Genomic DNA, 18,989 nt, shown 5'->3' with positions numbered 1-18,989 from the left:
ACAAAGACACATATTGGGGCAGCTCATTCCTACACAGAGACACTCTTCAATCACCGTGACGAGAATGTTTAACACAATGCCTCCGTTCCCTTGGTAACGCTTGTCCTTCCCCCCCCAACCCCTCTTTCTTCCCTGGTCAGCAGTCGTGATCGTTGATCACCGCTCTGCTCTAGTCCCAGGTCAGTCAGCCAGGAGAGAAATAACTGAGGCCATGCATCTCTTTCCACTTGCCACACCACCCTCTTTTATGCTGGAAGCTTTATAGGAAGAGTGGCTTTTGTTTTGTTCATCACTGTCACAGCACTCTTTGGTTAAATGTGAATTAAGTCCTGTTGTAGCTTCTGGTTTCACAGAAAATTTAACAGGATTACAATATTCAATGCCCCCATGGGTGCATTACATTAGTGTATTTTCTAGATGATTGATAGTAACAGACATTAAGATCAAATACATGCAAGTTTGGCTGCTTATTTTTCACTACTGTCTTCTGCCTGCTAAATATATGCCAGCTGTAACCAAGCGTCACCATCCAGGGATGAAAAATTAAGCCAGTGGGGAAGTAACAAAAATGGTGGTTACATTAATGGCCATTTAAGGCTGGCTCCATGCGTGAGTCAGTCCTTTTTGAACGCCATGTTGACATACTCAACTTCACAACATACGTTTAAATTGTGTTAGGACTTAAAGTTATACTTAGTTAAGGATGTGGCTGCCATGGGTGACAGGTAGCACAGTCAATGGCCCAGAGACGTTTTGCATAGCCCGCATTAGCTCCACATCACGCTCCACCTCTATGCTCATCTTTGGATTAGCTGAGAGTTAGGACGAGTCCGACACTGCCAAGATGGCGACGGCTAGAACCACCACACTGAGCTTTTAAACCTCTCTTTACCAAACCTATGGCTGACATCACAGAGGTTTTGTCCATCTTTATATAAAATCAAGGGCTGCACCAGATTAAGGGATTTTGTTGTTCAAAACTAGTCATGACAGCATCACAACTGACACCTCCTTAGATCATTCTTGGTCTGTGACTTACCTGGTGACGTTAGTTTGCTTTTTAGTTGTTTTTTTTCTCCTTATTTTCACTGTTGAACGGAACAGAAAGACAACGGAGTTTTTGTTGTTGTTTTTTTTTTTTTTTTTACATTAATTTGGCTTCGTGAGTTTGCGTCAGACTTGGAACAGTGGTAGATAAGGCAGTGGGTAAATTCAGGAAGGCAACTACTATGCTGCAGCAAATTCTGTTACAGCACTCAAGAAATTTGTGTAAGTTGTGTGAATCTGTAGGTGTCTTGATATCAGTCCAGTCTTAAAAGCCAAGTACAAAATGTTGGTGGTGCTACGCTGACTGTGCTGCCTTGTGTCAGATGGCAACAATGAGCAGAATCAAGATTTGTTAACTATTTACTTGGTTTGCAATGGCTCACATTTGTGTGCTTAATATTTTGCACAGGGAGCCTGAACATTAACCATAAAGGTGATTGTTTTCCATCTAAGGTAAAACACACTTTTAGTTACAAGCTTAAAAAATGTGACACAGCAAATCTAGAAAGCTGATTTGAGATAGTCAAATTGTGTACCAGGTTGTCTGACAGTATGCTGTATACTCAGAGCATGTCAGGATGTATGCTGAGACTGAGACTGTTCACTGTGTAGGCTCTGCAGGCCTCTATGTGCTTTTTTGCATACATTAGCAGAGTGTAAACGTGGATCCACCCTCTTGTGAAGCACTATAGAAATAGAGGGTAAGGAAAACCACAAGTAAGCAGTCGCAATCCTTCAAATATATAGGAGAAGATACAGTTTAGTTGGTCTTGCACACCATCTGGTTTCCAAATATAGTCGGTCACACTGCAGTACTGGCCATGGCACAGAAAAGACGGTATTGCAAACAATTCCCATAGTGGTAGAAATGCAGTTGCCAGAACGGCTGACACTTCAGATCTGCCACCTGCTTTGCTACCAGTGCATTTGAATACTTTGAAACTGGATGTCATGCTTTGATAGTGTTGGGAAAGCCATATAGTGGACATCAGGCAGCATGCAAGGACCCCGCTCCGTGGTCAGTTTTAGGGAATACCCTTTCAGATGTCCCATGCATTGTCTGTGCTGTGCTTTTGGAAGGAGCTTTTAACAGCAATAGTATGTAGAAATCAAAAGAGATGAGAATTGAATGTATGTCAGCAATTTAGCAAGTAACTTGTGGCTGTTGGAACTTTTCTGACAGTCTTGCATTAATGCTAATTATTCTTATCGTTCCATAGTGTATGACTTCAGGTGCTCACCACATTAGCCCCTTTTAGCTAGGCGTTGCTGGCAGACACCATCACAAAGTCATCAAACAGTTGCTTGTGAGAACCTACACTTTGAAATCAGAGAAAGAGAGAACAACAGAAAATGAGAGCTACCAAGTTGTGTCTATATTTATCTCACCGGGGGCTGCAGTAAAGAGATTTAGCATGGAAGAACTGTCAGAGTAATCTCCTATTCTGCCTCTGTATATTCATCATACAGGCAAAGCTGTGCGTGTACGTAGGTATGCGAGTACAAGGGCTGCATGATTCTTCATTAAAACAGTCAGTTTTCTCATTCAGAAGTGAGAGTGCGATTACTAATACAAATATTGCCTTTCATTATTTTTTTGAGTGTAGGAGAATTTGACAAGAGTTCTAGTGCTCTGGAAGAGGAAGGTTATTGGGTTCACCAGCAGTGCATCATGTAGTATTTTGTGGTGCCATTTCCTTTGCTGGTGATTGCTGTTGCAACAATTGCAAAACAGTATGCATGTATGCTGCTTGTATATGTGCTTTTGACGATCTTTTCTTGAATGCAACAAAGTTCAACACAATAAAATGGGAACAAAATGGAACTAGTGTTAAATTTAGATTTATCTGTGTTTCTCTCTGCCCCCCTCTATTGATGCACAGTCTGAGTGAAGTGACACAAACATGGAGAGCGCGCTGTTTTATTTAACTGATGTCTCTGATAGTGCATCCTGCATGTGATGGAAGTGTTGCACAGAGAATAAAAATCAGAACTCTGATCTAATGCTGCCCTGGGGTGAAGTTTCACTGTATGTGTACATTCCCATCAGCACATTCATGCATGCTTCAAGGTCAGGACATTACAGCATGACATTTTTCATTTACATTTAATACATTTCGCAGTCCTTCACAAAGTGGTGACTAAAGACGTGCAAGAGCCGCAAAAAAAGCTTTTGCTTTTACATCAAGGACGTCCACTGCTGTACCTGATCAGAATGAGAAATGTTCAGTCAGAAGGGCTGCACCTTTTCTGTTTGGATCCATTCAGAAGGAGCTAGATATCATTGTGTGTTAAGCTGACACACCTCAGCGAGCCGAGCAGACTGCTCCCACTGCTGCACTGACGCTGCCTGAAAATTGCCTTAATACACAGCCTCCCAGCTGGCCGGTTATCTAGAGTCTGCAGGTCCTGAAAAAAATCAAATGCCTTATACATATCAACTTAAAAGATTTTAAATATCAAAACCAAATGAGCATTTTAAGAAATTGTAAATATCCTCTTTTGTCTTAGATGCCTTGCTTTTCTTAAGAAATTGGTCCAGGCATACAAATCTTTGTTCTCTAAGTTTTATTATTTATTCATCTTGAGAAAATTGACTCAGCCCCAAGAGAGCAGTTAGAGCTTTAGTGTCTTGCTCAGGGGAACCTCACCCGTCGCTGCAGAGTTATTCATTACTTTCACAGCCTGTCTGTGCATTTAAAGTGAAACATAACAGCTGCCATTGCACTACAATAGCTATTTTAAAAACTGTTTATTTTTTGTACACTTTTAAGTTGATTTTAATTTTAGACCGGGATATTTCATGCAAAAGCAAGGTAGGTTTATATTTTTCAGTTTTCATCTCTAAGACTTGTCTCACCAGAACAGCAAAAACTTGCCATTTCTAAACAGACTCTAGTTTTTAAACAGGAACTCAGCTGATAGTAATACCACATAATTTGCTTTATTGCAAGGTTTCACATGATTGCATGAGATTTGCTTGGCAGACAGTTTAGTGGAAACATGGTTAAAATGACTTCCTGTCTGCCTTTTGAACTGTCTGCGCATGTTTCCTATCTGCCCTTTAGACCACATGTCTGTCTATTCCAGTATCTCTGCGGACCTTCTGTCTCTTTTTGTGTACTGTCATCTCTCTCTGGTTGCTGCTCTGCAATATATTATCACGCTTACCGTGTCTTTTGAGTATCAGTAGTCCAGCTGCAAGTGAACTTATCAGGGTTGTGTTCCCACTAAGACTTTGGCGAATAAAATAATGATTTATTGAGCAAAATGTCACTTCATTATTGTTTGTTCCTCCTTTTAACGTGAGGATTTGATTATTTTCTTTGTATCAAAACAGAGTAAAGTGAGTATCTGTGGATACTGACTGTTGTTGAGCCACAAGAAGACATTTGAAGATGTCACAGTGGTCTGCGGAAACCATTTTCTGGTATTTTGTAGATTCAATAATTAACTGATGGATGCAGATTAATTCCAAAATGAAACAATAGTTAGTTATTAAGCATGATCCTGTACAAATTTCACATACTGAGTACAGAACTGGCTGAGCAGAGGAAGATGGGAGTGGTGACCATATGGGTACTTACTCCGCATTCAAATTAGCTGTGAGCGTATGTGTGTGAACATTTGCGTGTTTGTGAAGAGAGCTGAGCCGCTTTTGCCATAGAAAGAGGGCCAACCACGCAGTGATTGTGTGGCCACAGTGCAAGGATTAATGGGTCATCTTATCTGAATGTGTGTGTGCGTTGTCTTCCTTTGTGCGTTTCTCTCTCTCCCTCTGTCTTCCCATCTGTCTCTCTGTTAATACAGCGACACTGCTGGGTACGAAATGTAAAAATTGATCTCGGCTACGTGTATTCAAATTGCGAGCTTCGTAATCACTCTGACACCCAAGTGCAAGTGTACAATGATTTTATTAGAGATGCAACACAAGCACGAGTCATACAACAGTTTGCCGATGCACTGACGTGTTTGACTTTTCTATTTGCCTCTCAGACAGGTCTTAGGTAATGATGATTCATTCTGAAGTGTATGTCAGCGTATATTTTGGTGTGTTTACTCCGAAGACTGCGTTGGCTATCGAGGTTGACCCCTCTGCTCTTGTCCTAGAGGCCTTTTTCCATCCCACATGACTCCGTACTGATATGTTGGTCTGAGGACATCGAGACAGCTGAGAGGTGTTTGTGGGTGTGAGTGTGTGTCTGTGTGTGCTGAACCAGCTGATCTGTAGGCACGACTCCAGCTGCACTTGGTGGCAGGCGGTCACAGGTCTAATAATAAGATGCCTGAATCTTAATCCGACCTGTTACATAATTTACATCACACATTATCGGGAGATGGAGCGGAGATCACATGCACATGGAAAAAAGAATAACAGGTTTCCATTGTGTGTTTGTGTATCTGGATTTGGACCTATTCAGTGCTGGATGTATCCATAAAGCTTCTTATTTAAACACTGGACCTAAACCTGATTATGTTTTCCTCATTGAAGTGTTTTCTGTTTGCATTTCTCGAGCAGTGCGAGTAGTTGCTATGGTAGTTGCTTCACTGAGTGCAAGGGGGACCAGTGAAGTTTTAAAAGAACCCCAAACGACATCATGTACACACACATAGAGCACTCTAAAACAAACTGAAGAAAGAGAGGTGCACTTATTTATTCAAAATTAACATTTTACAGAGATGAAGAGACAGGAATGAATTGGTCATGATCCAGCTAGAAAGAGAGAAAGAGGACAGGAAGGAAAAGGCAGGATTGAACATTGAACCAAGCTTGGAGGCTTAATGATTGGTAGACAATGCTGATTGTTACATAAATTCCCAAAAGATATTAACCAGTTGCACCAAAAGCAGGATTAAAAATGTTACAGAGGAAGAAGCTCTGTCTCTAGCATTGAGCATCAGACTAAAACACCAGCAATATATTGCAATCATGTATTTTGTTTTGGTAGTTTGAAGTTGCTGAAAAAGTACACAATCAGATTTCAGCTCTGGACACAGCCTCTGTGCAAAGGTTTGCTACATCTTTGCCTTTTTTGTTTTGTTCTGTATCCTGATCACCTCCCAGCTTCCATTTATGATGTGTGTCTTTGTGCTGGTATGTTGTGTGTAGGGCTGGACCCGAATATCCCGAATATCCGAATATTTGTTCGCTACGGCGGTATCCAGATATTGCATAAACACAAGACAAGATGCCAAAGACCTCCGCTGTTTGGGAATTCTTCCGTTTAACTGAAGACAAAACAAAGGCACAATTTGGACCCGGGAGACCAGACAAACGGATCCGAATATTCAGGCCGTCAAAACCCAGCCTCAACCCCCACCCCCCACCCCCCGGTGTTACGGGGCGGAACGAATATTCGCATATTCGTCTTCAATAGGGCCCGAATATTCGGAGACCAGCAACCACTATTCGGGCCAGCCCTAGTTGTGTGTGTATAGGCTTCATAGGAATGTTCTATTCAGGCACTACACCCTAATGAATGACAGCTCTCATCTTAGCATACGCAAGCTGGGCCCCTGAACCAAAGCCTCTATCACTGGCCCTTTGTCCTGCACTGCATGTGTGTGTTGCTGTGTATGCTTGGAGTAGATTATGTGTGTGCCACGGTGGCCATGTGTGTTTTTACCATGTGTGCTGTAGGGGTGAATGTTCTTGGGCTTGCTTTTCCTGTAAAGCAGCAATCTGACACCCACTGTGCACACATGAATTGGGGCTCTGTGTGTGTTTGTGTGTTCATGGGGGGTATCGGCAGGCAAATAAGTAGTTTAAGCGCTACCTTCCTCCCTCCTCAGAGGGTGTTTTCTTCTGCTTCCTTAATCAATCTTTTACCTTCCTGGCTTCGTCCATCCGTGCTTCCTTTCTCTTTTGCTCCTGGCCTCCATCTCAGAGCGTCACCTTTAGCCCAAATCCTAATAGCACCAGCAACTGAAGACTTTTTTTCAAGTACAGACTGGGACTATGAAACCTTAGCATCACATCAGCCAGTCAGTACCCGCTCTATCCAGTGCTTTTAAGCCAACCATCATGCAAAGGCGATGGACTGTGACCTTGAATGTTGACCGTTGTCATATACTACTCCCTCTCTCCTGTCTCTTGCTCTCTTTTTCTCCCCCCGCTGTTGATTTCTTGATCCCTTTGTTCAAGCCTTTCCGATCCCGGCCCATAAAGAAAAAGAGATTGTCTCTGAATATAGCCTCCCTCTCCATCTCTTTCATCCTGCGCTTATTCAGCCTACAGCTGGCTAACAGACCCCCTCCTCCCGTCCCTCTCTCCCTCCCTCCCTCCCTCCTCATGTTTTGTGTTGGACTGCGTCTCTCTCCACGTGCAGCAGCAGCTCAGAGGCATGTAGGAGGAGTTCCCTGGGAGGAATGTGCGTGACTGGCTGGCTGACTACGATACGTACCCACACATACATACAGCAGCAGCTTGTAGCTCACACTTCTGCAGAGCCAGCTGAGAGGGACTCTGTTCTAGCCAGCTCTGCTCTGGTGGGAGGAGGACAGGTTATGCGTTTGTGTATCTGTACTCCTATCCTTATGAGGTTGTGATGTTGTCAGAGTGGGGGGAAAAAGAGAAATGTCCACCTTAATTTGCCTTCCATTTAGTGTGACTCTGATTCCACTATTTAGAAATTCAGAGTTTTCGAGCAGCCAGCTTCTGTACATCAGTGTGCTGTGAGGGAAGAAAGCTGTAATTCTTTGTGCTGCTGTATATCAGCTGACCTCCTGAGGGATTCTGGGAGTTTTCTCTGGAGGAGTGCAGGCAGTAGAGAGCTAAGACAGGCTCTTCAAGTGTCTGCTAAAAATACTTTACTTAAGCTCTAAGCTTCAATTATAACACAAACAGCAGGTTTCTGTTCATTTTGCGGTGGCTAAAGACAAACGTACAATTAGGCAACATTTGATTGGTGACCTAATGTATAACAGCCTCCAACTTGCCCCGTTTAAAGCCTCCTATAGATTCAGCTGTTGTGAATAATAACATACAACAGAGTGACTCAGTGTGAGCTGTAATTTGAATGTGACAACCAGCTGATTATTCTTTGTCAGGAGCCTTTGTGTGTCTATATAAATGTTAATTTGAACAGAGTCAGAGGGGAATAGCCTATTCCAAAACAGTGAAAGGTTGAATCAGCCCTACTCTGTCCTGCCAGCCCCACCCACACTACCCTGACAAAATTTGTGAGGCACAGGGTGGTGCAACACACACTCAATCATTTCGCTCCTGTGCTTTTCTCATACATCTGATTGAGTTTTTTTTTGTAAATGTTTTGCCAGTGAGTGTTAATAATGTCACCGCCAGTGCTGCCTATGTTTGTGTATCCTGTAATGGAGAAGGAGCAGTCAGTGTGTGGCTTCACCCCTCAGCTCAGCTGACATGGAAGGTCTAAATATATTCCTTTAAAGCAGCCAAACTGGAAAAGTTGTGTCATCCACCGCCTTCCCCCACACCCCTTTCTCTAAACAAGCCTTTCCAGCTAAAGTTAAATAGCCTTATCCACTTAAGAAAAAACCTAAACAAAGATTATCAGTCATGCATCATGGCAATACATGTGGTTTTCTGCTGTTGTTCGGGCATTTTTATTGTCCCAGCATCAGTAACAGAATAGGCAGATAAGTAGATTAACTTCTGTTTTCTTCCAACCAGTTCCTTGTTTGCTGTTTTGATGTGAAGTGATTCTGAAAAATATGCTGACCCTCTGTTTCTCTGTGTTGTCCAGATGCCACAGAGGAGTTTTTCGAGTACGATGCTGAGGAGTTCCTGGTGTTCCTGACCTTACTCATCACAGAGGGAAGGACACCAGAATATTCTGTGAAGGGCAGGACTGAGGGGCTGCACTGTCCACCAGCCCAGTCGGCCATGCCTCCTCTTCACAAGCATGAATGCAGCGACAAACTGCCCCAGGTAGAACACGTCAACATAAACTTATGTACACAGTCTCTCATGTTTTTGTGCCTTTAATGTAAAAGGAGGCAGTAGCTCCCCACTTTACCAGGGGTTGTTGTTGCTCCATTTGTGTAGCTCAGATTATAAGCATAAGCAAACTTGCTCCACACTGAACACATTTGTTATGAATGATTTTAGTGATAATTTAAAAAATTCTGTCTTTCTCCCAACAGAACTGGAACTCAACAGGCAATATTCAGTGACAGAATCACTAGGTCATGACACCTCTCTGACTGTTCAAACAAACTCTTGATTTTGTAACCTTTATTTAGTTTTGATTCAATACAGGGTTGTAATATGAGAGTTGTACCTAATAAACTGGGTGTGCACAATACCCCTCTGTCACTGGCATAACAACGCAAAAAGACAATATACCGTAAACTTTGTTTGAACTCCGATGTGATCCGAATGAATTTGCACAGAATTCACTTAGCTCTAAGCGGGGCTCCTTGGGGTCCCATCTGCTTTGCCCTTCAGGTTCACGGTCCCCATGTTGACATTCACTAATGAGCACTAACCTTCCACCTTTGTCTGCGGCTGTGTGTCTGTTTCCAGTGTCGGCAGGCAAGGCGAACCCGTTCTGAGGTGATCCTGCTTTGGAGGAACAGCATCCCCATCATGATCGAGGTCATGCTCCTGCCAGACTGTTGCTATGGTGATGAGTGCCCCCCGAGTGACCCCATCAGCGACCCGGTCATCAAACGAGATGCTCTGCTGCTGGAGAGATGGACCCTGCAGCCAGTTCCAAGACAGTGAGGAACACGCACACACTTGTACTCTTAAACATGGACAATGCTAGAAAAGCACGCTTCTGTCTGTTTTCATAAAATACTAAGAAAGTGTTATTCATGTGAACAGGTGCCCACAAACAGAGAGAAGAGACACACTGCACATTATATTTCCAAGGTTCCACCTTCTCCCTTCATCCTTTTCTTTCTTATTTTTGTTGCTTCCACAGCTAGTGCTTTCATATACTCCGCTTTGATATTCTGTTTTGTTCATGCAATATAAATTTAAACACAAAAGACCTACAGTTTCTGGAGCAAATACTGGAAAATATATACCTTTAAAATTAAAAGAAACGCCAAAAAAAACATGAAAATACTTTAGTGTATATATAATGTGTAGAGTGCCTTAAGGTGTGCTAAAGTGACTACATGTGCGAGTATGTACAGGTTTGATCAGCAAACCCACTGTACGTGGAATGAACATGGTCCAGTTGGGTAACAGTTGTAGTCTGACAATCTATTGGTTCCACATCAACAGCAGTATATTCCTCCTACTTTTATGTCAAAATATAACAATACATAAGGATACATTAAGGATCAAAAATGAAAATGGGAAAAGAAATTCACCAACAATTCTTTGAAAAGCTAAAGTGAAATGCGCTGAATTGAAGTACAACAGTGGCAAAAACAAAGTTTTTGGATAAATTACTGTACTGAGTTTTAAGTCGTTTCTGTGTACAGACCTTGTGTCACACTAAAATACTATAGCTGTGTCTAAGATCTTGTTTAGGCTGCCAACCCAGTTCCATTATTCAGATTGATTTTAGAAATTGTAGACAGCAAAAAAAATAGAAATATGAAATAAGATTTTTTCACAATCTGGATCCAAACCACATTTGGATATGGTTTGAAATGCAGCTCCAATCGCATTTCTGCTGCTGTGTCATAGCCCAGACGGTGTGGCAGCTTAAATGGGATTTCAAAGTGTTTCTTTGCATCACATGCAGTGCAACACAAAACCACCACGTCAAATCCAGATTGACAGAAGTGCTGAGCAAAATTCTTGCTGCTACTAGCAGAGTTCTTTGGAGGGCAACATGAACAACAAAAATCTGTCTGTCTGCTGGCACTTTGGGGAGAGGCTTCCACCACAGCTACAGCAAACCATACAGATAAGTTGGTTACATCTGACAGTGTGTCCTAAAGGTATGGTTTGAAAAACAAATCTGAATGGCAGTCAGTCCAAACAAAGCCTATAAAATTAAGACTATATTCAGAATGCACTTATATAGCTCCCAGAAACTGTATAAACCTTCACAAGACCTGCCAGAATGTTATCACTTGCTTATATATTTCAATAATTTTATTGTACAGTAGATTATAGCAAGGAAATGATCAATGCAAATTGCTATAATGTATCATATCGTCAATGTAAAAAGTGGCATTACGTTAGATGTGCATGAGTTTCATATGTCACTAGGTCTAGAGATCATGAAGACTTCTACTGATACTATTGTCAAGAGGTTAAAAGCAAAAGCTATTTAAAGCTATGAAAGAAAGACTATAATAATGCACAAAAATACATGCCATACCATGATCACAAAATGTAAAAAAACAATACCATCAAATATCCAGATAACTGGATTGGCACTCTGGGGGTTAATTAGCCTGGCAGATCGGCCCACTTTTCTACTCACATGTATACGAACAGAGCTCACTTTGTGTTTGAAAAAAAACACACACACACACCCCTTAACTGTTTTCTCATTAACCTGACACACTGGCACACTTCCACCTCTTCATAACTGTGTTTTTAATAGAAGCGGCGATCGTTTCATTGAGGAGAAGACCCTGCTGTTGGCTGTTCGCTCCTACGTCTTCTTCTCCCAGCTCAGCGCCTGGCTCAGTGCCTCCCATGGCATCGTCCCCAGAAACATCCTGTACAGGTCAGTTGTAGCACTGAGTGAAGATTTGGACGGTGGTGGGCTGAAGGTTTCTCAGTCAGGCTGTCAGACTAGAGTGTTAGAACTACAGGAAACTTGCTAAAGTTCTGTTTATTTCAATGTTATAAACGGGTGTAAATCCTGTTTACTGAATCTCACTCTCTGTCCAACAGGATCAGTGCTGCTGATGAGGACTTGGTGTGGCAGTTTTCCCAACCACCTTCAGAGCACATTTTCCCTGTTCCCAATGTGTCCCAGAGCGTTGCGCTGCAGGTTCGTGTCCAGTCACTCCCCAGACAGCCCACCTACCCCACCCTGGCCTGCAGCATCCACACCGGCCTCCCTCCACTTTACAGCAAGACGCCCAGCCTCAACCCAAACCTCAACAGCCATGGTGGCCTGCCCACCCTCAAAAAGAGCCAGGACCCCAGTAAAGACAGCCTCCTTCACAACTCCAACATGTACAGCAAGAGCTCCAACTCCATGTCTGGCCTTCTTCTCAATGGTTTACCCATTCCTAATCTTCCCATCAACAACATCCCCATTAACAGCCTTCCTCACACTGCTGTACCACATCCGTACAGCAAGAAGAGCCAGGAGCCTGGTGAAAACCACACGTATCAGAATGGAGAGCTTCCGCAGGTCAACCTCCCCCAGCGTCAGGGCTCACCTCTGTTCCACCGGCCTTCTCACTCCCCCACGCCCTCCCGCTCCCACTCCCCTTCCCCACTTCCCACAAGTAAAGCAGGGAAGTGGCTCTACTCAACCCTCAACGGTTCATCTGACCCCACGCAAGCAGAGGACTATGGTTCTGGTACCAACAGCAGTGAGAAGTCTAAGGGACCCATCTCTGAGCCTCTGAGAGCTTTTAAGAATTTATCTTTGGCCGAGCCACCTCGTTGCCCCTCCCCAAGGCCTGCAGCATCCGAGACAAACCCCCTGATTGGCTCCCTGCTGCAGGAGAGACAGGAAGTTATAGCCCGCATTGCACAAAGGCTTAACTTCTGTGACCCCACAGCCCCACCTCTCCCTCCCGGCCTTTTTGCATCTGACAACCCTCCCAAAGCCATGTGGGGCAGTAATCATGACGACTTAACTGCCAGTAAGACCAAAGAGCCTGACGTACCACCCTATGAGTCTGTGGGACGTGTGTGGCCCGCCCCGTTCAGCACACCTGTGACTGACACGTCTTTTGTTAAACGGGAGAGCCCCTCCCCTAAACCTGCAGCCTGCAGGAAGCTGAAAATGACTGAGACAAGAGACAGAGAAGAAGAGAGGAATGGAGAGAAGGAGCAAGACAGAGAGAAGGAGAAAGACAGAGAGAGGGAGAGAGACAGCTCCCTCATCGCCCAGGCGGTCCAAGACATTACTAGACTCATCCAGGAGAGACTGTCTGTCCCCTCTCTGTCCCCCAGGCACAGCAGAAGTGGCAGCCCTCTGCACCACACGCACACAACAACAGTCACACACACAGTCCGCACATACTCGCACACCACGCACATCCCACAGGCCTCACACACTGCCACCAACGGCTACACCAACGGCCACGTACCCAGCCACGAAACTCACAGAGGCAGCACGCACACCGCTGCAACACACATGCCCGTTTGCACAGACAAGCCCCAAGTCGATCCGGGGACCGAATGCCATTCACCCCGGGCCCAAAATGGTGCTCAGTTTACACTTGAAGAATCCTCATTCAGAGGCCAGTCCTTTACCCAGGCTGGTCAGCGTTTACGAACCTCCCCCCAGGAAAAGCTCAGAGTCAGGACACCCAGCAGCCATGAAAACCCCTATGCCTCCCCTGTCCTTGAGAACAGTCCAAGGAATGCCCAGATTTTTAGCTGGGTTTACAGTGATGCCAGCCCAGCCACGAACTGTAACAGAAGCCACGACCACAGCAAGCCTCAGCCTCAGTCTCACTCCCAGATGCAGATGCACAACTGTGCACCAGCCCAGGCCTCTGCCCTCCAGGATGAGAACCAGGCCCCCTCGGAGTCTGGATGCTCCAGCACATCCAGTCCAGACATGACTCCATCTCCTACTGTCCTTGTAAGGAGCTTCTTTTTTTTTTTTTTTTAAATAGCTTTGTGTTTGTCTTAGTTTTTGCACTTTAGTTTTGTGTGTACATATTAAAAAAATAGAATAAGTCGATTTACAAAGCCCCTGTTCCAAGTCTTTATGCTAATCTAACTGGTGATAGCTTAATGTTTAGCATGCAGTCATCCAAACAACACTGATCTTCTCCCTCTCAGCAAATCTACTCCTATTTATGGCGTTCCTTTAATCTTAAAATGACTAAATAGGCATTAGGCATCCCTTAAATTTAACATCCATACAGGAAAAAGCCTCCTGATTTATATTGTCTTGTCTTAGGAGAACTGTGGCTTGATAAATGCAGATAATTTCGGTTCATTTGCAAGCTGTCTTAATCTCTCTCTGTCTCTGTGCTCTAGCGCGCTCACAGCCCCTCCCCTCTGCGTCCCTGCAACAGCTGGAAGAAACAGAATCGCCACTCACTAGACGCCACAGCGACCAAGGCTTTCCATCCCTGCACCGGCCTGCCTCTGCTCTCCAGCCCTGTGAGAAGAACACACACACACTCACACGCCGGAGCTGCATCTACACAGTAAAACTCAGAGTCATCTCCCACTTGTAATTTGAATATTTGTTGAGACGGCTCCTCAGTCACATGCAGGCTTACAGGCACAGTCGAATGCCTAATGACTTAGTCGTGATTAGTAGTCACTGTCGGTGTCCATGCAGTTGTGTTTGTCATAACACCACACTCACTACCCTGTATTCCGGGCCATCTGTAGCATTACTCACAGCGCTTTCACCAGCGAAAGTACTGTGGTGCTGTAAATGTTTGTCATGAAGAGACTTTGAAATATCTGGCAGCTGTTTTTTTTTTTTATGGCTGCTGGGCTACTGAGTAGTTATCCAGAGTTAATGTACACACAGAAGCACACAAAGCAGGAGGTGAAGTGTGTGACTCATCTGTGTCTCATCAGCCATGTTTAGTTTAATCATCACAATTTCCTACCTGATCACTTACACTCACACAAATCAAACTGACATGTGCACAAGCACACGCATACACTCATAGAAACTCTTGCAACACACAAGTTCCCACATACGCATCAAGCTCCCATTGTACAAAATGTAGTAAAACTGTATGTTGATCTTTTGGACTCAGTTTACCTTCACGACTTTTTGTTTGTTGATCTTTAATAATACATCAAATTCACTGTTTGATTTGGACAATGTATCTTAATAATTACAGCTTTGATTAAACATTTAATACATTTATCTGTCATCAAACACTCACGTAATTCATAGTTTATCCCTCTAAATTTCTCTCCTATGAGGTAGAAATATGTAATTTGACATTTCTGTAAAAAATAAAGAAAAGAAAAGAGTATCATACAAGCTCAATCCTGAGATACATGACAGCTGCTCTGTGTTAATCATGTCCTTTGTGTCTGCTGCAGGTTCCGCAGAGGAAAAATCAAACAGGCTACTTCGACCTAGACACCTCTCTGGCTGGCTGTAAGGGTTTGCCTTGGGCTTTTGGGAAAAGGTATGCGTTTTCTCATTTCCTCTTCCTGTAGTCACCAATCTCTATCTCACTAGGCTTTGCCCACAAGGCCATGGTTGGGGTACCTTCACTGGTCTAACACAGTCTAAATCACAGTTACAGGACAAAGATTTTTTTATTCTTTTACAGTTACCTCCCACATTAACTGTTGATTATAGTACCATCTGGATCGAGTTACTCATACTTTTCATCATAAATTTCAAACCTACTTGTTTTCTCACTTTGTAACATTTCAACTTTTATTGTGTAACAAGCAAGGAAAATTTTGCTCTCAATACTTGATTGGTTTGCAGCCAATTTTTTAAAGGATCTGTCTTGGAGAAGGCATTTGCTACAGTTTTGCCACATCCAAACTCTTGAAACAAAAGCCTTGGACAGACAGTAGCATAAAGGAGCGATGTCTGTATGTTCAGGGACAAAACAATAACAGCATTCTCCGTGGTAAGGTTAGGACTTTTCTGCTCATGCTGCCACCTGCTGAAGCTCTGCTGTACTGTGACTGCATCTAGAATCACACACATTCAACTCAAAATGGCAGACAGAACTGAACTGGCTTTATATACACAGAGATTCATGGCTCTGCCTACACACAGCTAATGTGGGTGGAAGCTCAGTGCTGCTTTCTATAAAGCAGATGTTTGAAGAGTTTGATGTTCTGGGTTGAAAGTTCATTTCAGTCTCCTGATAGGTTGTGATCATTGTGACTGTGGCTGGTTAAAAACTACTGTCCAGCCTCAATTTATGATTTTTTTAGTCAAAAATATTTGCTTTGTTAAAAATAACGTGACTCAAGATTTATCTGTGGAGTAAGTAGAACCAAATTCCATTGTTGCTGCCTGTTCTTCCAGTGAATTAAGTTGTCAGAGTACCAAACATTACAAGATAACTGATAACGCTTTTGTTTACACACAAATATCATCAGTCTGGGATCATTTTATCTCATCGGGAATGCAGGTCTGTTCCAACATACCATTTTTGTCATGTAAGCACCTTAATAAGCTCTTACATCACACTTTGAAAACAAGTTGTGTGTGTTTTAAACCTTTCAGGGTGTGTCCAAAGAGAGAAGGATACACAGATGAGTCCCAGCAGCTGTTCAGTGCCAGCGCTCCACCTGCCAGTCTCAGTCTGCTGGGAAACTTTGAGGTACAACACACACAATCTGCTTCTTCTTTGGTCATCATTTTAAACAACAGCTCACAATCACTTGCACTCTTTTATATCCTTCGATGATTCCAGGCTCAAAGGGAATGCATTTGGCTGCCACTCTTGCTTAAGTTACCATCATTCAGCAGCTTGTAGATTTTCATGGCTCTCTGTGTTTTCAGATTTTCTAATATCTTTGCTGCAATGACGAATTGATGAATTTGAAAAGTCAAGGTGAAAAAAATGTGCGTCAGACTGTGAGGAATATACGGCAGAGATCTTGAACACTGAGCTCTGCTTCATTAGGAGTGTGTGCTGAACTACCGCCTGGAGCCTTTGGGAACGGTGGAGGGTTTCACAGCTGAGGTTGGAGCAAGCGGATCCTTCTGCCCCAGTCACCTTACCTTACCTGTGGATGTGTCGTTCTACAGTGTCTCTGATGACAACGCTCCCTCACCATATATGGTGAGACTACGTTTTTCCAGCCCCTGAATAATTCACCTTTTTTTTTCTTTTTCAGCCTGCATGGCTGTGCCTACACTGTCCTTAGACAATGTGTGTGTGCTTCCATGTGTTACTTTTTGTGTTTTTTCACAGGGTGTGATAAACCTGGAGTCCCTGGGAAAAAGGGGCTACCGTGTACCTCCATCAGGAACCATACAAGTGGTGAGGATTTCTTTTTCGCAGTTCTAAAAATATGAAAAATATTTGTCTGTAAAATATCTGCATGGTGGAGTTGGTGCACACAGCTGAGAACAAAGAGATGACACTGAGTAACAAAAGGAAAGGGAGACTCCTAGTGGTTGTAAAGGAAAATTGTTCTTGTAAAATACATATACATGGCTTGTGTTTATCTGTTAATGGTGCTTGTATTTCTGAATTTGAAAAGCATTCTTCCTTTTAGATTCTTATTCCATTACATACAGTGATTTTGAAATCTGTCTTAAATCTTGACACGCTCTCTGGTTGAACCCCTCAGACCTTATTCAACCCCAACAAGACGGTGGTAAAGATGTTTGTTGTGATGTACGACCTACGAGCCATGCCAGCTGGACACCAGACCTTCCTACGCCAGAGGACCTTCTCTGTTCCCGTCCGCCGTGACACAAACAATCAGACCAGCAGGAAGCCCCTCACCCTGGGCCAGGGACGCACCTTGCGCTACCTCGTTCATCTGAGGTGAGAAGGCTGCTATTTTTCTCCGCACACACTGAAAGTGAAATATATCCAGCAGAGGTGAAGTTCCCTCTCCCGATTTCATCCTCCCTGTTTGTCATCTCTGTCTCTCATCCCCACCAGGTTCCAGAGCTCTAAGTCTGGGAAGATCTACCTCCACAGGGACATCCGTCTGCTGTTTTCTAGGAAGTCCATGGAGGTGGACAGCGGTGCTGCTTATGAGCTCCAGTCCTTCACAGAGTCCCCTATTGACCCACCCTTTTCTCCCCGCTGCTGAGGCCTGATGCCCTCCCTCCTCCACCCGGCAGGCCACTACTGAAGCTTCAGTTACACCCTGATGCCAGCGATAGACTCTTATTCAACCTGTTAGTTTGTGGCTAGTATTTCAAGAGAGATGAGGACCGCAGTCAACAAGCCTCTTCTGGCCTGTGTCCAGAAACTTACATTTCATACCTTCTGTCACCCTAAACTGACAGGGGGTGGGGGTTGGGGGGGCTAAGAGCCTCAGAGACTCTTCAGAAATAAACCTTTTTCTCTGTTAAGTGCGCAACTTTAAACAGAGAGGTTGGGTCAAAGGTTACGGTTAGAAAGTGTGTTTCCGATCTTGTACTCTTGGTCAAGGCGTTCTTACCAGATTTGATAGCTAATCCTTTTTCCTGCTGTTGTGTGTTTCCCCTCCAGCGTCTGGCAGGAGTGTAGAGACCAGTGATTGTCCACAGATGGAGTTAGACACTTGAAATGAAGTCAAGAGAGTTTAGGCTGATTCACTCTGTTGACGCAAATCAGAAAGTTAATTTGGACCACTGAAATCTCAGTTAATTTCTTTCTAATTGAATACAAAACCCTTTCACTGGTGAACAATTCTGATTTTAAATCCTTGAAGACTAGATTTCGTCTCTGCTGAAAGTAAACTCAGTTGTGACCCTGTGATTCCTGAGCTTGCCGGAGAAGGAGCGCACACGGAAGAGGAACCGGGCAGCAGACTGTGGTGCAACACATCCCATGGACCACTCAAGAAGTCGAACAAGCAATCAAGACAGATTCACCTGAAAACATCACAACCGAACATCAGAAGTGCACTGTGGATTTTTTTTCTCATTGTAACTGGAAATGAAACAGAAAATAGTCATATTCTAATACTTTTGTACTGTTACAAAACCACTTTATTGGAAGTGTTGCAATAGAAAGAGTAACCTTAGTTTAGTGTTTACACATTCACTCTCAGTTTACTTACCATCAGTTTATTTAATATTTAAATTAATATTTCAGTTACTACTTGTGACGTCTGTCATGCTAAGATGATGTAGTGCAAACTGTATATCATAGTATGTATTTTTGACATTAATATTCAAATCTGAAAAAAATATATCTATATATCTTCTAAAGCAATCTTGAAAATC

The 18,989-nt window shown here is 43.4% G+C and overlaps 1 protein-coding gene across 1 annotated transcript in view; it reads left to right on the top strand.

Annotated features, from left to right (window-relative positions):
• atosa (atos homolog A) overlaps positions 1 to 18,989 on the top strand; it is a 31,254-nt gene extending 12,265 nt beyond the window's left edge. The window contains exons 2-12 of the mRNA XM_022199539.2: positions 8,769 to 8,953; positions 9,551 to 9,747; positions 11,544 to 11,669; positions 11,840 to 13,718; positions 14,123 to 14,248; positions 15,161 to 15,249; positions 16,317 to 16,413; positions 16,720 to 16,878; positions 17,011 to 17,079; positions 17,393 to 17,592; positions 17,713 to 18,989. Of these exons, the coding sequence (XP_022055231.2) occupies positions 8,769 to 8,953; positions 9,551 to 9,747; positions 11,544 to 11,669; positions 11,840 to 13,718; positions 14,123 to 14,248; positions 15,161 to 15,249; positions 16,317 to 16,413; positions 16,720 to 16,878; positions 17,011 to 17,079; positions 17,393 to 17,592; positions 17,713 to 17,866 (3,281 nt within the window). The 3' untranslated portion in view covers positions 17,867 to 18,989. The remainder of the gene's footprint in view (positions 1 to 8,768; positions 8,954 to 9,550; positions 9,748 to 11,543; positions 11,670 to 11,839; positions 13,719 to 14,122; positions 14,249 to 15,160; positions 15,250 to 16,316; positions 16,414 to 16,719; positions 16,879 to 17,010; positions 17,080 to 17,392; positions 17,593 to 17,712) is intronic.

Source organism: Acanthochromis polyacanthus, chromosome 2 (genome assembly GCF_021347895.1).
Source record: "Acanthochromis polyacanthus isolate Apoly-LR-REF ecotype Palm Island chromosome 2, KAUST_Apoly_ChrSc, whole genome shotgun sequence".
Taxonomy (NCBI): domain Eukaryota; kingdom Metazoa; phylum Chordata; class Actinopteri; family Pomacentridae; genus Acanthochromis; species Acanthochromis polyacanthus.
The sequence above is the reverse complement of the archived record's forward strand: the minus strand, read 5'-3'. Positions and strand labels throughout refer to the sequence as shown.